Source organism: Erigeron canadensis, chromosome 8 (assembly GCF_010389155.1).
Source record: "Erigeron canadensis isolate Cc75 chromosome 8, C_canadensis_v1, whole genome shotgun sequence".
NCBI lineage: Eukaryota > Viridiplantae > Streptophyta > Magnoliopsida > Asterales > Asteraceae > Erigeron > Erigeron canadensis.
In genome coordinates, this window is record NC_057768.1 from 30,334,955 (window position 1) to 30,352,266 (window position 17,312).

The following is a 17,312-nucleotide window of genomic DNA, read 5'->3' on the forward strand; positions in this document are numbered from 1 at the left end:
AAATCTTGTGCCATTCGTGTTAACCTGTTGCTTAACAAAATTACTATATTAGCCTTTAGCCTTTTGATAACGCGATACCCTTATAAGAGAGTGTTTGGGAATGCATCTCTGAAGTGTTTATCGTTTAAGAGTTGCATTCAAAAAAAGACTAGATACAAATCATTTAAAAAGCCCTAAAAAAGAAGAAATCCTTTAAAACTTTATTTATTGAGAAATAAAAAAAGAAAGAACAATAAAACAAATTGATGTTTGAATTTATCAAAGAAGAACAGTAAAATTAATTTATGTTTGAATTGTATTTTGTTTGAAGTAATGTAAATCTAATTTAGTAATGGAAAATATAAAAGAAAGAAACATACTTGATAGCTTTAGAACTTTACTGCTGTTACAAAAGGTGAGAAGACACAGATACTTTGAGTAAAGTAGGTTACTGTTATTTTTTTGAGTAAACTATATATGCAGGTAAAGAGAAATAAGTTCAGGTAAAGAGAAGACATTAGATACTATAGAATGTTATTATGTAGATACTTCCATGTTCGAAAGTGGTAAAAGATGCAACAAAAGTTGTACAGCAGACACAATGTACAGTAAGCATAATAAGTTGTACATAGTAAGTTACTTTTTAGAAGGTATATAATTACAAAATAATTACATACAAAATTACTAAATTACCTTTAATAAACACTTACTATAAAAAGAGTTTTTATAAAATACCAAATTTGCACTTAATAAAATAATTTACACTTTAAGCTTTTATCTTCTAAAATTTTTCACTATCACAATTATATCAACCTACACCTTGACACCATCACCACCACCAATAGTACCATCACCGACACCACTAGACCGTCTTCCCCACCACCTTCACTGCATTGTGCGAGCACCATGCTCGTATTTTTGATGGAGAACACTGCATCAACATGATCTTTTACAACTCTGACAATGATATATGTGATTGCAACACAGATCACCAAACGAGGAAACTGCATTGTTCTAATTATTATTATTTTTTTTTAACTTTTTAATTTTCAACTCTTGTTTGCTAGGATATCAGTTGCATCAGTGATACTTACCTAGCATTGATATATGAAGTTCAACTAAAAGGAGATCTTTCAGCACATTCATGAATGCTTGGTGATTCATATATATATCCTCTATAGGCTCATGCAAATAAATCTGTTATATGTGTTTATAAATGTGTTTCTATATATGGTTTGTTACTAATGAATGATGATTTTTCAAAATTTAGATGAACATCGGTTGAGTATTTTTTTTTGTTGTGTTCTTCATGCCTTTGAGCATAGCCATACACAAGAAATAAGATTGGAATTTGTTTCAAATTAATGTTCTGAAAGCGGTCCTCTAAAAGAAAAAAGAAAGGAAGCTTTCTTTTTTACAGGCTCCCCAAAATGCCGATCCTCTCTAAACCAGATATTACATCCCAAGTAAATGATTACAAGCTACTGCCACCTACAAACTATCTTTAAGTTGGGCATATTCTATTGTTTTGTTAATGCTAGTCCTTAATGTTGCAGCAACACCAGCCAGTTCCCTCACCAAAGAAAAATATCCAAGACTCCAGCCATCCGATTGGAAAGCACAATATATTAGAGGCGAAATGAATGAACGTTTTGGTTTACCGCATGATGATGAGACGAATTATCGTCCCCATGTACATGAAACACTTGCTTGTTTCTTTTAAGCATCTGTTTTTCTCATCTCGTGTCCAATGCTGCAATGAATGATTGTAGAAGTTTACATCAAAAATTTAATATAAGAAACATGCATAATCCAATAATCATATCATTATATATATGATTTAACAAGATGAGAGGCTATTTCAAATCTTACAAGTTGTGACTGAATGTTAGCATGCTGCATATTAGTACATGGTTTTATATGTTGAATTTTAAAAAATTGTACTCGTAACTGTTTAACCAGCCAAACCAAACCGCCTGAATTGGTTTTGGTTTGACAATCTAGACGGTTTGGTTTCAAAAAAAAAATATATTAAATGGAGTATATTGTTTTGGTTGAGATTTTAAGTGACACAATAGAACAAGCTTTAGGTAATGACCTGTCCAAGAGCATTGAGCTTGTCTCTCATGCCCTTCAATAACTCTTCGGGGTCCCCTGGCCACTGGCAAATCGCGAGCTCTCTTCCTTCTAGTAATTTTTCAGATACCTATGTTCAGTATCAAAAGGCAACTTAACAAGACTTGGTTGCTTGATAATATTACATTAATAAATAAACTACCACACAAAAATAACAAACCTTTCTCGCAATCACTTGGCCACCTGCCATGTGGGAGAAGTATATATTGTAGAGATGACAGAAAAACAAAGGAGGGCTTTCGGCTGCAAGATCCTCCAAATACTTCACATACTTTTTACTAGTAAACAGAGGTTCCGGGATAGTTAACTGTTCGCTAAGCAAATCTATATCCTTTGTAAAACTTTCAGATCTTTCCAATCCGGTATTTCTGAAGTAGGCAACTGCAGAAAGGGTAAAACAGAGAAGTTACACAATGTCTATATTTGAGGTACCAATGTAAACTTATAAATTCATAGTTCTATCAAACTTCATGAAAAATGACAGCAGTCATAATATACGATGACTCTATGGCTGTGATGTCCATTACCCGCCTTCAAAGGGATTGGGTATAGTTGTTGTCTATGGCCATGATATAAAAACAAGACTAAATAAGGACTCAGGTTGTTTGGCTCCTATAGACTGATGATACTTGGTGTTAGACTCATGATTTAAGGACATATATCCGTGTTTAGTACTTCGTTAGTATTTTTATCAATTCTAACTGTTGTGATTTTGTTATCTAAAATAGATACAAGATTCACTACTGTAATAGAAACTGTACATCAGAATAACACAACATGAAACTAAAGAGTGGAAACTCTAAACAAGTCATAGAATACAAAAAGGCAACTCAAAACTCAAAGGTCAGGAATTAAGAGACTGCCGAGTGACTTCATTGAACATCTTACCAAGAGTCTGGAACTACAAGCTCAAAAGCTACAAGTTCAGATCAAAGTAAAAACATCACTAAAAGTTCAAGCAGAGAACACAATAGATAAACAAAGAAGCAAACTTCACGCTTGTCCTGCAACTTTATTTTTATTTCCATTTTTATGACTTAATAACCTCTCAAGACCCAACATTTTATTCCATCCTTAGATTGATTGGCTATGTTATTTTTCAGGGTCCATCTATACAATAGGGTCAAGCCAAACAATAACCTAACTCATAATAATCTGAAAGGATAAGCTCATGGTTCTAAGATACTAATATGTATTAATCCAACTTGTCAAGATTTTTACTTAATTAACTAGCAAAGATCTTACAAGAGTATAATATGGTTTTACAATTTTCATAAATATAAAAGCAGGATCAATATCGCAACCACCCTGCACTGTGGAAGACTTCCCCAATCAATATATATGTCACTCCACTTGGTTTGAATGGTCTTAGGAAGAACAATGGATTCCTTTAACTGAGATTGGATAATCATAATAGACCCATGTGATGGTGAACACCGAGAAAAGGAACTTTCTGGAGAAGCCATGATTGCCAATTAATCACATATGTTTTAGAGCTATAAGTGGGTTAAGTTAAAGTCAACCCATTCCACAATGTGGCCTAATATGATTGCAAATACAAATACAAAGAGACTCCATTTTAGTATGTGTGGACAGTGATGGGCTACTGAGTTCATGGTTATCCAATGATATAACACTTGTAGTGGCAACTTGTGCAACCAAAATCTAATTCTTGAAAAGTATCTAATTAACTAAAACAGAGGCCTGACCAATGGATTCCACCAACTGCAATTGGATAATAGACTTGGGTGATAGATTGATGGTGAACATGGAGGATAGGAACTTGCTATAGAAGGCATGATTGAGAGTCTCAATTAAAGCCTTGAGCACATGTAGAACTACAATCGGGTCAATTTAAAGTCGTCCCCTTTACCCTTTGACCTCACAATGTGTGGCCCAAACTTGCTTTCGAGTACAAATTCTGAGATGATAGCCTTGTGGACACTTGGGGGTAGGTTTTGGACAACTCCATAATGTGTGGCCAGATGAATGATTCTAGGCCTACAGACCTATCAAATTTATGTCTATCTAAGGTTACAACGTCTTTAATAGCAGCTGGGGTCAAAAAAAAGTTATTCTGGATAAACTAAAGCAACTAATAATTCTAGAGTATCAGTATATAACTGGAAAAAATAATTAACAACTTATTTTTCATTAAAATTAGGTTGATACCCCTTTTGTAGTTCAGCTTTATCTAGTTTCCTTATTAAGTCTTATTATATATGATAACCTGACAATAATATACAGCATTAACTCACTACTAATTAGCTCAAACATAGGCTTATCTGGAAATGAAGATGATTACAAAGGCTGGTAGCTAAAGTCACAGATGAAGGTAAACTGACTTGGTCAAGTGTAGTAATCTCGTTTATCTAATGCAACCACCTCCTCAGAATGCTTTCTCACCAAATCAACAATCAATCAATCAATTCTTTCATGTGTTTTATGTTTGAAAGTACACACAAAGGGTCTTGAAAGAAAATTTTGGTGTTCCAATCGATTATTATGCAACTAGTAAAAACTATTCCTAATGTTTTAAATTTTAAAATGCTTTTGTATCTTCAAAAAATCAGATATGATAATTAAGAATAGATGAAAGTAGGTTTTCCTGTATGTGTGGCAACGATGCGAGCTACACGCCATCGGCATGGCTAAAGTATATTAAACTTTTTGAATCTTGCATTCCATAAGTATGTCAATTCACGGAGAGGAAGGCAAGAAGATATAAGCCTTAAACCCTTAACCCTTATAAGCAACGAAACATTGATACGAATGCAACTGATATGTAATGTAGAGAAGTACAGCTTACAGGAAACAGATGGCAATTCATTGACAAATATGAATCACAAGATGCCCATGACTTTTCTACCTACAAAATCATACCAAAGTTCATGGGTACGTAAGCTTAAAGTCTTGCTATTCTCTCAAATTTTTTAACTAGAATCAAAAACCACTAACTTAATGTATGGGCCAACACCTCTCCCATATGTTTCTCTAGAATTGCCTTATTGAAAAAAATGGCTCAAATTTTTTAAAAGAAATCCAATTTATATGTAACATTACGAAGCAAATACAACTAACAAGAAATATATTCCAACTCATTCACATAATGACATACATGAATCCTAAGACTTCTAGAATTTCGTCTCCTAAACAATCCTATCAAGTTCATGTTTATCTAAGGCTTCATCCTTAACTCTCTCTAGATTTCGATAATTACATTCCCTACGTCTAATAATGCCTTATGGGATCACATTCATCCGTATCCTACTCATACTAACAAACATCCAAACCCAGAACCCTAAACCCTAAACCCTAACACGTATCAAACATTCACATTCACATACACACATATATAACAAAAACAAAAATGTAGTAAATCAAAAAGAAGACTCACAAGAAACATCTTGAGACTCGTCAACCAAGCGCTCAATCGTAGTAAAAATAAACCTACTATCAACAAGATACCTCATAAACCCGTCTAATTCGGGCTCCCACGACACGTCATCATCCGTCTCACCATCGTCTTCACTCTCACTATTCTCACTCCCATTCTCCTTCTCCTCCTCCTCATTATCCTCACTATTCTCATTTTTATTTTTTTGTTTCATATTATCAGTTTTAAGTTTAAGTTTTTTGTCACGCAATTTCATGGCAACAAATCTCATTTCTTCAGTAATCCCTTTCGTTTCACCGGGACGCATTCTCCGGTACACTTTCCGTTTCTGTTTCACCGGCGGTGGCAGCTCTTTTGCCGCAGCTGACACGTCATCGGTTGTTGTTGTGGGGTTTAAGCAATTGCAGATAATTGATGATTTAATGTTGTTTTTGTTGTTTATTGAAATTGTTGGTGTGGGAAAAAAGATGTTGCGAGCTAAAAACATGGACGGTGGTCTGAATGTTGGCAAGTTCACCGTTGCTGACGTCATGTTTGTTTTCATGGTGGTTTTTCGTTTCAGTCTGGTTATCCTTATAATTTGAGAGAAGTGACAAAATGTTTTCTTACTTATTATTTTCATTTTTAGTCCCTTATATTTTAGGTTTTCATAGAAACGAGTACCCGTGCGTTGCGGCGGTGAAATGGTGGGGGTGATAGGTCATAAAATGTGATAAGTCATAGAGTGTGATAGCCAAAGGCTTAACCGTACGCACCTTCGGATTTAAAAAATTCGTTGAAAGTATATCGAATGACAACTCCAATGAAAGAACATGAAATTTTAAGAACACCCATATAATTTTTATAATTTATCGATGTATGATTTTTGAAATAAAAGATTTTGAATGAAATGGAGGAATAAATGATTTATGGAGGAGAAAAAAAAATGATTGGTTGAGATTTAAAAAGAGAGAAATGGTATTATAGTTATTTTAAGTATATATAGAATCGATAGAGAGATTTTAGGAAAGTAAATGTTGAAACTTTAAATTTAGACAGGGAGAATTTGCTTTATAATATAGTATAGATAGATATAGATAGAGTATATTAGCATTTGAAGTATACGTTAAATTACTCTTTAATACAAATTTTTTAAGTTTTATACGGAACATATCCAAATTTGTATTTTTTCACTCGAATCATACCTACGGGTATCATCCATATACATTGATGTTAGAAGATTTTCATGATCCATACTGATTTTTATTGATTGGTAAAGAATTGTTTATTTATTTTAATATAATACTTATTTTATTTTAATTAATCAGATCCAAGCGTTAGGATAAGCTGATGTGAGTATGCTTCGGACATATGCTCTCGATCATCTCCCAAAAATTAATTTATGATACTTATTATTTTTTCATTTAACTTTCTACATTCTAATGATTTTGGGCATTTATGTTTTAATTTTGTTTTTAATTATTAATTTTCCATCTTGATATTTTTTTGTTTTTGTAAAGTTAGTTTCGATTCAGACGTACTGGAGAGAATTTAAACCAGTGATTTGCTGGACCTCCAACCTCCTCCTCATGGAAAATACCTTGAGATGAGAAATCCAAGACTCAAACCCGAGACTTTGGGAAAAACTCACATCTGAGACAGACTTTAAATGTTTATTCGTTATCAATTATATACTAGATTTGGAAAATTTTAGAATAAAGTTTTGTTAGTCCAACTGAAAATGAAGGATGATACAATGCATTTCGCTTGGTTTTGGTAGAGGTTCAAAACATACCATGTTTTATTTCTATATACTTTTTATCTATTTCATAAGTGGCTCATATTCCTTACTCTAATAAAACAATTGGTTGTGAACAGTAAGTTTTTGTCTCTACCTGAAACTTTTAGATAAATATTTCATTTAGCAATTATAAAACAAGTGTTGCCTTGGCTAGAGTGGCTTATCTCTTGGTTTCAAAGGGAGGGGTCGGAGGTTTAAAACCCTCTCCCCGCTTCCCTTAATGGTTTTTTTTTTCTTTTTTTTTTTTGTATTTTATTGTTTAGGATGCTTTTAGATAAATATTTCATTTAGCAATTATAAAACAAGTTTTGTCTTGGCTACAGTGGCTTGTCTCTTGGTTTCAAAGGGAGGGGTCACAGGTTCAAACCCCCCCCCCTTCCTTTAATGGTTTTTTTTTTGTTTTGTATTTTATTGTTTAGGATGTTTTTAAATAAATATTTCATTTAGCAATTATAAAATAGAGAAAATAACAATTTAACCAAATTTTTTCAGATTTTCACAAAATATCCAACAAAATCGCAATAACAAGTGAAAATCGCAATGAGATTTTGAAAATCGCTATGAGATTTAGAAAATCGTTAATGAGATTTTGAAAATCGCTATGAGATTTGGCAAAATCTCATAAAGATTTTATAAAATCGCATAAAAATTTTGAAAATCGCATAGAGATTTTCAAAATCTTTATGAGATTTTGATTTTTTTTTATTTTGACTTTTTTTGAAATTTTGACTTCCGCGTTACGTTTTGTGACTTTTTTTTTTTTTTTTTTTTGAGATTTCGACTTTTTTTTAGATTGAAAATACACTATTCAAAATTCAAAATCTTAATAAAAAGTCAAAATTTAAAAAAAAAAGTCAAAATCAGAAACAAGTCAAAATCTCTATGCGATTTTGCAAATCTCTATGCGATTTTGCAAAATCTCTATGCGATTTTGCAAAATCTCATTGCGATTTTCAAAATTTCATAGCGATTTTCAAATCTTGTTGCGATTTTTACTTTTTATTGCGATTTTGTTGGGTATTTTATAAAAATTAAAAAAAAGTTGGTTAAATTGGTATATTTTTTCTAAAAATTGGGTACTCATGTTATTTTGTCTATAAAATAAGTGTTGCCTTGTCTAGAGTGGCTTGTCTCTTGGTTTCAAAGGGAGGGGTCACATGTTCAAAACCCTCTCCCCCTTTCCCTTAATTTTTTTTTTCTTTGTATTTTATTGTTTAGGATGCTTTGAAATTTATGTTTTACCCCCTCATATTTTATTTTTGAGTTTAAAATAACATATGTTTTTTTTTATTTATTTTTTCTTATATATATATATATTTAAAATTCTTATTTTCATGTAACTTTCTTTTAACATTTACTTGCATTTTTTTGTTTTGTTTGGAATTTTGAGGGCTTCTTTTTTTAAACATTTTAGTCTATTTTGATTTTATTTTGGAAGTTCTTTTAAACATTTTGTTTTTCTTTTTAAATTTGTTTTGTAACTTTTTGTTATTTTAACATTTTTTTTTTAAACTTTTTTGCTTTCATTATATTTTTTATTTTCTTCAACAATTCCTTTTATAATATTAGATTATTTTTTATGAAAGTCTTTTTCCTATAAGATTATGTTGTAGTTTTTTTTTTTCATTTGTTTTTTGGATTTTTTATTACATTTTTTTTTTGGTCATTTTTAAAAGTAAATACAAACATGAATATTTCGTTGTAGTATTGTCCTAGAAAGATAAAACAAACACGTTGCAACGTGAATTTTTTTAATATTTGTTCTATTTTGAAAACGTTTGTGGTTTTCTTTAGCACCGACCCATCAACACATAAACTTTTAAATACCGAAACCGCCCATCGGACGGTATGAAATACCTATTACTTTCTTTAATAAAGGAAGTTAATGTGAACAGTAAAAAGGTTACAAAATAACCCAGAATAAATAGTTAATAAAAGAAGAAGTAAACATGAAACCATTTAGAAGGGATAATGCTGGTCGTATTCTTTGGTGGAAGAGCACAAGTTAAATACCTGCACAACCCCATTTTAATTTTTTGGATTTTTAAAGTTACAGTATCATCCTTTTGAAATTTATATAAATAACCTCCAGCTTTTATATTTGTTTTTATTGATATATTAGTTTACTCTCAATTTTTTTTGTTTTGTTTTTTTAATTTAATATAAGATGTTTATGTTCTACATTTGGTTTTGTATATAAAATTTTATTTATTACTTTACTTTCTTTTTTAGTTGTTGGATTGCCTCTATATATAATTATGTATTTGGACGCTATGTTTTTTGTGATTTTTGAAAATAAACACATATAGTACTTTTTCTCACTCACAACGATGGCGTACGACCATGATAATTCCGGCCCTGCAACGCAGGGCTTTGAACCACCTAGTTTTTAATATTTCATTGCAGCCTCTTATCTATTTTAACCTTTCATATGCATGTATTTCATTTATAGTTTACTATATATGCATGATGATTGATGATAGATAAAAGTATATATGTAATTTTATTAATCATTTATAAGACATGTATTTAACTAGCTGTATTGCTTGTTTAGTTATACAAATATAAATCTAATGTGATGGTTATACAAATACAGGTAGAAAGTGATGATCAATATACAAACTAAATAATCGTAAAATTATGTTTAATATGCGATGCATAACACACAAACATCAAATGATGTTGACCCTTCCAAAAAAAATTTAAAGTTCCGCCACTGCCTCCAAGGCCCATATGGTAGATTTAGAAGATATTTATGACCAACTCACATCTTGATACTAACTATCATCTAAAATTCATATAATTTATAAAATCTATTAACTAGAATTGTCGTTTTATTAGTTGTTTTTGGCTTTCTACCCTTTAATGTACGGTGTGAAATGCGAATAAGACCAACTATAGGGACCATTTGTGACAATTTCTCTATTTTTCACACTTATATAATTTCCTTACCCCTTTCATGTCGTATCATTAGAAACCCTAATTATGGCACGACGACTTCGGAACCGACAGTGTTTTTAGAGATTTCAATCAACGGCGCCTCCGTGGGAACTATATATGTCGACCAGAATAAAGATAAATGAAGCGCCCGCTATACTTTTTCGAGAATGTAAACTATATATACACATATATTCTTGAGCATATATATATATATAGGATATATAGGGGATGAGAATATAAGGCTGTCGGGTATCTAAACTTAGGTGTGGAACACTCACATATTGTTTTTTTAATCCATAAAAATCATGGGGGCCCATGCATTTATTCATTAAACAAGAAATAAGAAAATATTAGTATGTGAGGGGTTCCACACCTAAGCTTAGATGTCGAATAACCTTATAATCATTTTTCTCATATATGTATGTTATATTCAAGATATTCAAGAGTTGTAGGGAGATAAATGAAAATAAAAGAAAAGATTATAATTGTATGATTTTAAAGTTATATCTTCATAATTTAATAAATTAGGATGGTAGATTAGTATATATACAATTTGTCTCCCTGATCCTTCATACTTCTAGTTGTTAATTTAAAATTTCAAATAAGCTAGATTAAAAAAAACAAATTTCTAGAAAAAAAAAAAAAACAAAGATGATACTCTAAGGGGGCATGTTACCTAACCGGAATATCCTCTTTTACCACAAGCGAGACTTCAATGTGTAATGGTGCTACTATTTCGTCACCATTTACAATAGGGATGGGGCTTCCAATGATATCTGGTAATATGTGTTTCCCATTGGCGGTCATCTACTAATTCAATAATTAATATTGGTAGTGGCTGGAAGTGATGTTGGTAGTGGCGACGACGACCGAGGGTGATGTTATTTGGTCGGGGGAGAGTCCTTTATAACAAAAATTTTTTTATCATTACTCGTATTCGAGAGATTGAGAAAGACAAATAGCTGAAATGTTAGACATAACTTCAGGCAGGGGCGGACATACTATGACTTAAGGGTATGCACTTGCATACCCTCCAAATATACACATTAGTGCTAAATTTTTAGTATTTGAAAAAATTATAAGATAATTACTAAGAGAGTCTGTTCAAAACAAAGGAATATCCTGTGCTAAAAAGAATATGAGGTATTAGTTAAAGCCCATTCAAAAGATATAAAAAGCCCAAAATAAAGGAGAAAAATAAAACTGTAAGATTCAGATCCTTTAACAAATCACAATTAAAAATAGGTGAGTAAGTAAACTCTTTTACTGTATTTTTTATGATTTATGTTTCAAGTTTGAATAAAAGTTTCTTTTCAAAAAGAAAAAAAATATATTTCAAGTTTGAACCTCTTACTTTTCATATTGTACAATAGCTTGACTAATAATCTTTTATTCCTTTCAACCAAAATAAGGAACATTAATCAAGAAAATAAACTAACAATGAAATCAAGAAAAGAAGGAATTAAACATTAATCTTTTATTCTTTTCAACCAAAATAATTTTTTGCACCTAAAAAAACTTTTTTTACCGCTCAAAATTATTTTTTTAATCGAAAAGTGCAACGAATTCCTAGATCCGCCACTGACTTGAGGTATCTAGTGAATCCTAAAGATCTTGAGTTTGTAATAGTTCAAAGTATTATGTGTTATTTTTCATGTTGATTACAAACCTTATGAACGAAATTGTTATTCTTTTGTGAGAATTTTGCAAGTCCACTAGTAATGTTTCTTACTGAATCTAGACAAAAATGATTATACTTTAATTTTCAATGGATGAGTAATTATTTAAAATAACAACCTACTTTTTTTTTCTTTCATTTTGTTAAACCTTTTTATTTTTTTGGTGTTTCATTTTACCAATGAAATAAAAGAAGAGTAGGAAAGAAAAAACAAGAGTTCATTGTAAAATTTTTGTAAAAGAAAGGAAAAGGAAAAAAATTGATATTAATTTTTATTCATGAGTTGCAAGGAAACGAAAAAAAATAAAAAGATTAAAAACATATAATTTTTTCTTTAAATCTCACTATATTTAGATATAAATTTTGGAGATCATAAACAACATATTTTTTTTCCTTTCCATTCATTTTCATTTAAAACTCAAACCTGACTTTCAATACTTTTTTTTATTTCTTTTATTTTCTCTTTCTATTATAAATGGACTCAAGAGCGTAGTCTAAATTGTAAGGAGATGAATGAAAAATAAAGAAAAAGAATTTTATGGTTATATCTTAATTATTTAATAATTGAAAATGGTAAATTAGTCTATATACAGTTTTCCTACCTTATCCTTCATACTTCTAGTGGTCAAGTTAATCTTTTCCCTAATCCAAGGATAGCTTAATCTCACCTTTCTTTTTTAATTGAACTAGAAACTTATATTTGCTTCGAGTGTTCCAGTGGTACCGTTAGTTATTCCGACGTTGACATACTTAACTTGTATGTCAACTTTTCCATGTCCACGTTAACGTTATTTAATATAACGTATATTAAAAGTAGATAAATAAAAAACAGATTGTATGGAAATAAAAATATCGAGCCTTGCTATATTTTTCCTTTCAAAGTTTTCTTCACATATAATGGTGTGAACGTATTTTACAAATTTGTTTATAGGTATGTATGTAAAGTTATTCTTTCTTTAATTCTTCACGATAGTGTGTACTTTTATTGAATATTATTCACACTTATTGCCGTGAGAACTTTTTTTGTTTATATTTTAGGGCTAATTGGTTAAAAAGGTCCTGAACTTGTCACTTTTTCTTATTTAAGGGGTCTACGTAAATTTTTATATAACGTGGGGAACATCGTGACTCACACCCTCTAATAAAGGTTCTAAAAATACCGGATGGCTGTTTTGGCCACGTAAGGGTGGTTTTGACTGAAGTTGACCTCCACGTAGTCTTGGCTCCCCTATATAAACGTGAAAATCGGGAATCCTTTTCATTTCCCCTCTTTTTTAATAAACAAACCTTAATTTATCCCCCCCCCCCAAAAAAAAAAAAAATAAATAAATAAATAAAATCAAGATCGAATCTTTCCACCTCCTCCATGTCGTCTTCTTCTTCAATCAGGTCTGTTCGTTCAAGAGATAAAACTAACTACGGTTTTTGTGATTGTGGTTGCAAGGTGTATCCTTGTACTTCATGGACAAGCAAGAATCCAGAGAGAAGATTTATTTCTTGCCCGAAAATGGTAAATTAATTTAATTAAGTGTATGTATATATATATATATATATATGTATAATAACTATGAATATAACTATGAATCAGTAAAACAAAAATTAATATTTTCTTTTGGTATTCAAGGATTCGAGACAAAAGTGTGGTGTATATAGGTTCTTGGATGACGAACTACCAAGTAACTACTACAAGGATTTGTTATACGATTTACGCCAAAAAGTCGAATCAAGTAAAGTGAATGAAGATTTGGAGGTGTTCGGAGAAGGTGAAGCTGGTGAATCAAGATTGGATGTTGAACAAGCAATGCAAGAGTTTAAGATTACAAAGTCCAACCTAAAAGTCTATGAGAAAATATGTTGTTTTTTGTTACTAGTTATAATGATTTTATGTATTTGCATTGGAGTGTTTGCCTTGTAAAAATTGTTAAATGAAATGAAATGAAAATTGAATGTGTTGGTTTTCATTATAAATTGTTATTGCTGCTGGTCAAATTACATTCATACCAAGCCTGTTTTTTCAAATGACCAAATTTAGAACATACATTCAAAGCAAGTATCATAGAACAAGATACATCAATTTTCATTCCAAAATTAGGCATTACAGCCTTTCCAGTTTGTTGTTGTACACATCACTGAATGGTTTATAACCATTCTACATACCTAGTTAGACCATACATATTACATACCATACATATATCCCTAAATTAGATCAGTTTATGTCACTTATAGTGTTCATAGATCATACACATTACTAGGGATATCAAAAGCATAGAGTTTAGATACACAAATTAAGTAGATCACTCAATAATCACTGCATCGTCCTCTGTGGTTCCTGGCCCTTCAATTCATTTTGCTATTTTCTTCCTCATTATTCTTTCACTTGGTGCCCTGACCCTAACTGGCAGTGGTTGGCTCCTCACTTGTTTATTTGCACCCCCTACCTTTCTCATCAATGGCTGACTGGCAACAACACTTGAACCTTCAATGTTGACACATGTACTTGGACCTCCATCTGTCTGCTTGCTTGCATTCTTTTCTAGCATTCTCTTGACTGCATCCACTGTTCTTTTCTTTCCATCAACTGCTGCCCTTTTCCTCATTGCTTCCAGTGCCTTCTGTTTATTTGCCAAGTCCTCACTAGCACTTGGAGGTGGCACATCCTTGGGCCAAATAGGGACAGGAATTGAGTCTCTACCACCTATAAATGTTTCATTAGTCACAGGGTCAACACAAATCCCTTGACCCCACCATTTTGGATATTTGTAAGGGCCTATATATATATATATATATATATATATGTTTCATTAGTTACACCTTTCTTATATTACTACATAAATACATAAGTTGGTTAAATTAACCTAGTAAGAAACCATACCTTGTGTTTTCATCTTTTGAAAGCCTGTACTTGTGACCCCCAAAGATGCACTAGCTTTGGTTAACACACTATACGAACCAATTACAACATTATCTTCATACCTATTGGAAGGGCCAACACTAGTTGCCTTCATTGGACTTTTGTCTTGTAGGATTCTGCATCTTGTCCACTTAGGTTTAGGTGTAATCCTGACTGGAGAGATTTGACTTTCTTGGGTTGTGATTGGAGTTGTGTTAACAAATTCTGTTTCATTTGGATTTAAAGTATCTGCTGCTTTCTTACCCCTCATCACTCCACCACTCAAGTTTACACATGCTGCATACCCACCCCCAGCATCAACACTCACTTTTGCCTGCCCTCTTGAGTCACCACCCACTTCCACACTAGCTTGTGCCACTGGTTGACCATTCTTTGAAATAGTTGCTTGACCTCTTGAACTAGCAGATCTTGGAACACTTTCTTCACCTCTTGAACCAACATTTCTTGGAGCACTTGCTTCACCTCTTGAACCACTTGATTGTCCTTTGGTTGGTCTTCCACCCTTATTTGGAATCTTTTTTGGTTTTTCTACAGGAACATTTGGACATTTAGACTTGTTATGTCATGTTTGACCACAGTCACCACAAGTCATCACCAATCCTTGCCTTGAAATCCTCTTCTTTATACTTGACCCTGCATCTGACTTGTGACCAGGACCTCATGGTATGCCCTTCTCCTCTTTTTCTTTGGCCTGCCTGGCATCCTCCTTGGCTGTGGTGGTAGAGGTTTCTCCCTGTTGTTTGGTGTCCATGTACTCATCCCACCAACAGGCATGATGTGGGTTGAGTATGTCTCCATGTACTTATTTTTTCTAAACCAGCCTGGTACAAAGTCCTATGGTGATCTGTTAATCTTAAATATAACTGCACAAGCATGTGGACATGGTATGCCAGACAGTTCCCACATCCTGCAACTACATTTTTTCTCTTCCACATTCACTTTGAATGCCTCATGCAACTGCCTAACTTCCCAATGTGCACCACCAGCATGATAAGGCTTCCAAAACCATCAAATTATAAAAAACTTTTGGTGTAATTATACATATAGATGAATATAGATAACTAATATTGCAAATTTATGTAAGTATGCTTATAGATAACTGATATTGCAAAAATATGTAAGTATGCATATAGAAAACAAACCTTTGTTGATCTTTTGCCCACTCAAGCCTGTTTTGTATTGAAGGACAAATGTCACCCTTCCACCTAGCACAAATCTGCCTCATTACAGATTGTCTTTCCATGATTATGCTTCTAATAGCTTCAAACATTGTTATGATAGGCTTGTTCCTGACACTGAGTATGACTGAGTTGAAGCATTCACTGAACCCATTTTCTACACTCTCACATCCTCTGTGCAGTTTGAAGAAGGCTCTAGACCATGAAACCTACATATATATGTCTGGCACATTGCCTGTGCTCAGCATAAGGCAAAACATCTTTCACTACCTCAATTAATCCCTATATAAGCAATCAATATAAGCAGTATTAGGGTATATCATTAAGTAGTATGACAAATTAAAGTAATCAACAAGTATCAATATAAGCAGTATCAATATTGTATATCATTAAGTAGTATGACAAATTAAGTAGTATCAATATAAGCAGTATCAATATTGTATTATTAAGTAGTATCAATATAAGCAGTATTAGGGTATATAAGCAGTATCATTAAGTAGTATGACAAATTAAATTAATCAACAAGTACTTAATTAATTACCTTGTGCTGGTCAGAAATAACTGTGATTCCAACACCACACTCAATGTCAAGGTCTCCTGAAAGCAACTCTAAGAACCATGACCAGTTATCCTTGTTCTCTACATTAACCATAGCCCATGCAATAGGATAGATGTGATTGTTTCCATCTCTTCCAATGGCTGTTAGTAGCTCACCAGTAGCAGGCCTCTTCATAAAGCAACCATCAAGTGCAATAACCTTTTTGCAACCAAGCTTCCAACCTTGTTTCAGTCCTTTCAAACACACATACATTCTATCAAAGTATGCATTCCCATCTGGGTTCCTAGTTACTTGAAGATTGATGGTGGAACCAGGGTTGGATGCAATCAACTCATCACTATAAGACCACAGCATACCATAATGTTCCCTAATAGACCTTGCATACTCTTCCAATGCATAAGTCTTGGCAGATCTACACTGATTGTGAGTTACAATGCACTTGTATTTCTTCATTACCAAATCTGCAATTTCAACAAGTTTAATGGCTGGATTGGCCCTGATCTTGTTGCCAAACTGTGTACCTATCCACTTGTAACTGACTAGTGATCCAAACCTAAAGTTTCTGCTACAAGTATGATTATCCCACAATTACACAATCTGGAAAAAAGCCTTATCATTCAATCTTTTACCATAACACCTCCAAGGGCATTTGGATTCCTCACCCTTCACAACAGCAGGATACATCAGCACATTCCTTTGTTTACCAACTGATGGGTCTTTCAATGTAGGAGGCCTTTGACCACATCTAGCAATA

At 32.4% G+C, this 17,312-nt stretch overlaps 2 protein-coding genes across 3 annotated transcripts; both read right to left on the reverse strand.

The window, feature by feature from the left end:
• Positions 1-797: 797 nt before the first annotated feature.
• LOC122579215 (probable inactive heme oxygenase 2, chloroplastic) lies at positions 798-6,097 on the reverse strand. 2 transcript variants are annotated; one of them, XM_043751333.1, is made up of 5 exons: positions 5,513-6,097; positions 2,276-2,496; positions 2,078-2,185; positions 1,641-1,732; positions 798-910 (listed from the first exon to the last, which is right to left on the reverse strand). In XM_043751333.1, the coding sequence occupies exons 1-5, from the start codon at positions 6,054-6,056 to the stop codon at positions 865-867; spliced, it is 1,011 nt and encodes a 336-aa protein (XP_043607268.1). In that variant the 5' UTR covers positions 6,057-6,097; the 3' UTR covers positions 798-864. The 2 variants fall into 2 exon arrangements, with proteins under 2 accessions (XP_043607268.1, XP_043607269.1); XM_043751334.1 differs by lacking the exon at positions 798-910 and having other exon boundaries at positions 1,319-1,732.
• A 7,973-nt stretch (positions 6,098-14,070) lies between these two features.
• Positions 14,071-15,619, reverse strand: LOC122610602. The gene is made up of 3 exons (XM_043783577.1): positions 15,466-15,619; positions 14,783-15,349; positions 14,071-14,605 (listed from the first exon to the last, which is right to left on the reverse strand). Exons 1-3 carry the CDS (start codon positions 15,617-15,619, stop codon positions 14,253-14,255), a joined length of 1,074 nt encoding a protein of 357 aa, XP_043639512.1. The 3' UTR covers positions 14,071-14,252.
• Between the last annotated feature and the right edge of the window lie 1,693 nt (positions 15,620-17,312).

What these genes read in the sequence shown, in the direction of transcription:
- LOC122579215 (XM_043751333.1), bottom strand. Translation starts at nt 6,056, where the DNA reads ATGAAAACAAACATGACGTCAGCAACGGTGAACTTGCCAACATTCAGA. An exon ending in CGAGTCTCAAGATGTTTCTT is followed by an intron (nt 2,497 to 5,512) that starts GTGAGTCTTCTT and finishes CCCTTTCTGCAG; the next exon opens with TTGCCTACTTCAGAAATACC. An exon ending in ATTCGTCTCATCATCATGCG is followed by an intron (nt 911 to 1,640) that starts GTAAACCAAAAC and finishes ATGTTGATGCAG; the next exon opens with TGTTCTCCATCAAAAATACG.
- LOC122610602 (XM_043783577.1), bottom strand. Translation starts at nt 15,619, where the DNA reads ATGGAGACATACTCAACCCACATCATGCCTGTTGGTGGGATGAGTACA. An exon ending in CCATGAGGTCCTGGTCACAA is followed by an intron (nt 15,350 to 15,465) that starts GTCAGATGCAGG and finishes ATGTTCCTGTAG; the next exon opens with AAAAACCAAAAAAGATTCCA. An exon ending in TCAAAAGATGAAAACACAAG is followed by an intron (nt 14,606 to 14,782) that starts GTATGGTTTCTT and finishes AAACATTTATAG; the next exon opens with GTGGTAGAGACTCAATTCCT.